Below are 4,098 nucleotides of genomic sequence, written 5' to 3' on the forward strand. Positions count from 1 at the left end.
CAGGATCCCGACCTCGCCATGAATCCGGAGTAGTAAGTCGCTTGCTCTCGCCTCTCCTCTCCCTCTCGTTGAATCAATTGGGGGGCCGGGGATCTCGCCGGATCTGGCGCCTGCTGCCGTCGATTCGCGGGATTCAGTTTGGACGCGACTCTTAGTCCCCGCCTGCATTCGGCGGATTTCGACCGTGGCCGTGCATGATCTTCGTCATGCTAGGGAAAAGCGCAGGGATAGTACTGTTCGTGTAGGAAGATCTTCCTTGGGTGCGTGCGATCGCGTGACCGACGCGCCGCCGGGCTCGCCCTCCTCCAGCTCAAACCGCCGGCCGGCGAGAGGTCATTAGGGTAGCGAGAGGACGCGACAGATGGCCTCTGTGCAGGGCAAGAGGATGGAGTTGGGATGAGGATGGTTGTGTGGTGGAGTGAATGTTGCATGCTAGATGCACACACACACACGGTTGTTTGTACCAGATGATGTTTCCCACATAATTAGAGATGGCTTCGGTGACGATGACAAGCAGCAAGGACCCAGCTGTGATGAACCCTTTATCCGACAGTGGTTTAGCCATGTTATTAGGTTTCCTGTCACTGCCCAACTCCTGTGTTTTTTCATTCCTCTGTTTTGCACAAGAGTGATTTTTGTTTTCCTGCATTTTTTCCATCCTATGTTCCAAACGGGGACTTTATTGTTTTTCTTTTAAGCAAATGCGTTCTTACTGTGGACCGCTGTCACGGGTGTTGTTGTTTCATTAGAAGGATGCTTGCTCTTAAAGGGTGACTATGGTGATAGGCCTATGACTGCTCTGAAAACACTTCTCGTTGTTCTATGGACAAGAAATTGTTGGTTAGCATGTTGGTGGTGTGACCCTATGATGCTTAGTGCATCCATACGTACATTCTACAAGCACGATCGGATGCTTGCTCAATCCGATTGGTGATGTTTTTGTATTGTGCACATGGCTATTGCTTCTGTACCTTATGAATGTACATCATCGCTCACGGAATCGTTCTCGTGGTTAGTGTTGTAGCTGTTGTGTAGCTTCACCATTGGAAACTGTTACTTATCTATTCAGCTTCATTTTTCTATCTTTTTTTTTTGAGAAAACGCAAAGACTTTGCATTTCTTTTCATTGAAAAGTGGGGGAACAGGTTACACGCCTCCTAGGAGGTGGTTTGCAGTTTATCCTTTTTCTATCTCTCTATACAAATTTTCTAACGTGCACTGCAGTACTAGAACTGAATCAAATTTACTGAATATTACGTATATAGAATACCAAAATATCTGCCTATGAATTAATGTACAAACTTCTAAGCCTCAAGATATTGATTCTATCCAATTTTGGTATAGTTATCTTAAATTTATTGATCTTTGTATTGCTGCTCAATGTTCTAAGCATGGATATAATGACTATGTCTCATTTTATTATTATTGCCTTGTAAATGTTGTCATTACTTGTTTATGTCAAATAGTAAGTACATTTGATTGAGACTAATATCCTGTTACTTGACATGGCAGTGACTATCTCTTTAAGCTTCTGCTTATCGGAGACTCAGGTGTTGGCAAGTCATGCCTTCTCTTAAGATTTGCTGTAAGAATCCCTATCTAAAGCATGATTTGTTCACTATCTTTTATAGGTCTTCCCTTTTTAAATATGCATCTTCATCTTAAAAGTTTGATATAAGTTGTCTTCGGGATATCATGGAAACTGTCAATTTATTTTTAGGCTCAGTAAACTGTATGATTTCCCACTACTTAATACGAATGAGGAGTTCATTGTTGGTAGCTACTGTTTCTTAACAACATGGAGATGATCCCTATAACATTCTTGTTGTTACTAGTTAATTTACTCTGACCTCCTTAATATCGACTCTTTTGGCAGGATGACTCGTACCTGGAGAGTTATATCAGTACTATTGGTGTTGATTTCGTAAGTATATTTACTTTCTTGGTCTGACTGTTAATGTTCTGGCTACCTTAATTGAACTTGTAGCCTTGTTTTCTTCCAACTTTGTCGATAGAAAATACGTACCGTGGAGCAAGATGGAAAGACTATGAAGCTGCAAATCGTGAGTCTAATCTTTCTTTCTTTTATGTCCAGTATGCATGTACCATTGAATCCAGATTTGACAAAATAGAAGACTTTATCGGGAAACATTTAATTTATAGCCCTCTTTTGTTTTGTGGAGTTTGCTGGATTTTCCCTTTGCATAATATAGCATGCCGTTATTCATCAGTATTTATGTGGTTGTTAGTTGAGGCCAGTTCACAGGAAACAGAAACTCCACTATGCCTGAATATGTAGGGAGTTGCCCAACCCCTTTTTACCTTGTGGATTTTTTAGTTCTATCCATTTAAATTACTGTTGAACATAAAGAATAAGAGTAGTTTAGCCCATTAAATTAAATGTTTATATTAAGTTTCTTAGTTCGCATAAAGAATCAAACTTTCAAGATCTTTTTATGTACCAAAGTTTTGCCCATTTTGAACATCATATCTAGGGGCCTGATAGTATGTCATTTAAATACTTTGGTGGTACGGTAGCTCATGCTGCACCTACTGTTCGCATTCGGCGATTCTTCCTTCCTTTTGTGTGACACATTACATTTAGTGATGCAAGATATCCTTTTCCTTGTCCTTAAACTCCTCTTTGGTACCTTTGTTTTTATCAGTGGGACACTGCTGGGCAAGAACGCTTCAGAACTATTACTAGCAGCTACTATCGAGGGGCTCACGGGATCATTGTAAGTTTGTTTATGTGAAATCTTATTTTTATTTTTCACATGCTATTTAACATTGCATAAATATTCCACTTTTTATATATTTTGAATACATATATACAAATGGGGTTGCAGATTGTCTATGACGTGACAGACCAGGACAGCTTCAACAATGTGAAGCAGTGGTTGAACGAGATTGATCGCTATGCTAGTGAGAATGTTAACAAGCTTCTTGTAGGGAACAAATCTGATCTCACTGACAAAAGAGTTGTATCATATGAGACAGCGAAGGTATCTTATGCTTTACTCATATCTGCTGAAGCATTCTTTCTGCTCTTTGTGTTTACATTTGGTGTATGCAGGCATTTGCTGATGAGATTGGCATCCCATTCATGGAGACCAGTGCAAAGAATGCCTTGAACGTTGAGCAGGCTTTCATGGCTATGTCTGCTTCAATCAAGGACAGGTGTGTGTTCCCAGACGGTTTAATTAGCACAGGCCATCCTACTAGTCCACTTCTTTTTTTTAACTGCCATCATTTTACACTCTATTTACTGCTCATTGATGCTCTGTTCCTATAGTATCATAACCAAAATTGCCCTACACTCTTTAGCATGTTGCTGTTAACTGTTCTATGTTATTCCTCACGGTGTTGTTCTATATACACCTCATAGAAAGAGCATATAATTATGAATAAAAATCTTGGTTTCCAGGATGGCGAGCCAGCCAGCCGCAAACAGCGCTCGCCCAGCCACGGTGCAGATCCGCGGGCAACCTGTCGAACAGAAGACGAGCTGCTGCTCTTCTTAGAAATGCAGGCAGCCGCCATCCGTGTTACCCAAATGGAGACGCAAACTTGGCCGCGCCATCCTTGAGTCCATGCTTCTACATAGGCCTACTACATCTTACACCTTCATTCCATTCTTTCTAGTGTACTTATTAGCTCTTGAATCGTTGGACTTGTAACACCGGACGGAGTTTGGAGACAGTATCTTCTTCTAGTTGTGTATCTTGAATGGTTATATGTTACGATTTGCAGCTGTTGCTTTTCTTCCCTAAATTTAAGGTGGTTTCTACTTTTACTTGATCAAAATGTTCTGTTCTTCAAAATATTATCCGACAGTATGCTTATCTTTAGGGTATAGAAAGTTCCTGACTATAGTTTTCAAGGTGCACTTGTTGATTGTTGAAGGCAGCATCAGGAACGTGCACAACATGGCAAGTTGCCAACATTAGATCAGCTGGGGCGTCTTTGGTTGCCTGCATCTGTTGTCTCGGTGTGCCTGGTTGTTTTGCTCACCCCGTGGTGGTCTTACCACACAAATGCAGCACTTCATATCATACATAACATAAGAACAACATAATAAATTTAACAGTAGAAATA

At 40.9% G+C, this 4,098-nt stretch overlaps 1 protein-coding gene across 1 annotated transcript; it reads left to right on the forward strand.

Moving 5' to 3' along the window:
- Positions 1-6: 6 nt before the first annotated feature.
- Positions 7-3,796, forward strand: LOC119274640 (GTP-binding protein YPTM2). Its single transcript, XM_037555357.1, has 8 exons — positions 7-32; positions 1,513-1,585; positions 1,877-1,924; positions 2,016-2,063; positions 2,667-2,738; positions 2,850-3,005; positions 3,077-3,180; positions 3,428-3,796. Exons 1-8 carry the CDS (start codon positions 19-21, stop codon positions 3,522-3,524), a joined length of 612 nt encoding a protein of 203 aa, XP_037411254.1. The 5' UTR covers positions 7-18; the 3' UTR covers positions 3,525-3,796.
- The last annotated feature ends 302 nt before the right edge of the window (positions 3,797-4,098 follow it).

The sequence above is a fragment of the Triticum dicoccoides genome, chromosome 3B, assembly GCF_002162155.2.
Source record: "Triticum dicoccoides isolate Atlit2015 ecotype Zavitan chromosome 3B, WEW_v2.0, whole genome shotgun sequence".
NCBI classification, from domain to species: Eukaryota; Viridiplantae; Streptophyta; class Magnoliopsida; order Poales; family Poaceae; genus Triticum; species Triticum dicoccoides.

Excerpts from the sequence above, each read along its gene's own strand:
- LOC119274640 (XM_037555357.1), top strand. Across the intron at positions 2,739-2,849 it reads GAGGGGCTCACGGGATCATT|ATTGTCTATGACGTGACAGA; the intron begins GTAAGTTTGTTT and ends ATGGGGTTGCAG. Across the intron at positions 3,006-3,076 it reads TATCATATGAGACAGCGAAG|GCATTTGCTGATGAGATTGG; the intron begins GTATCTTATGCT and ends TGGTGTATGCAG.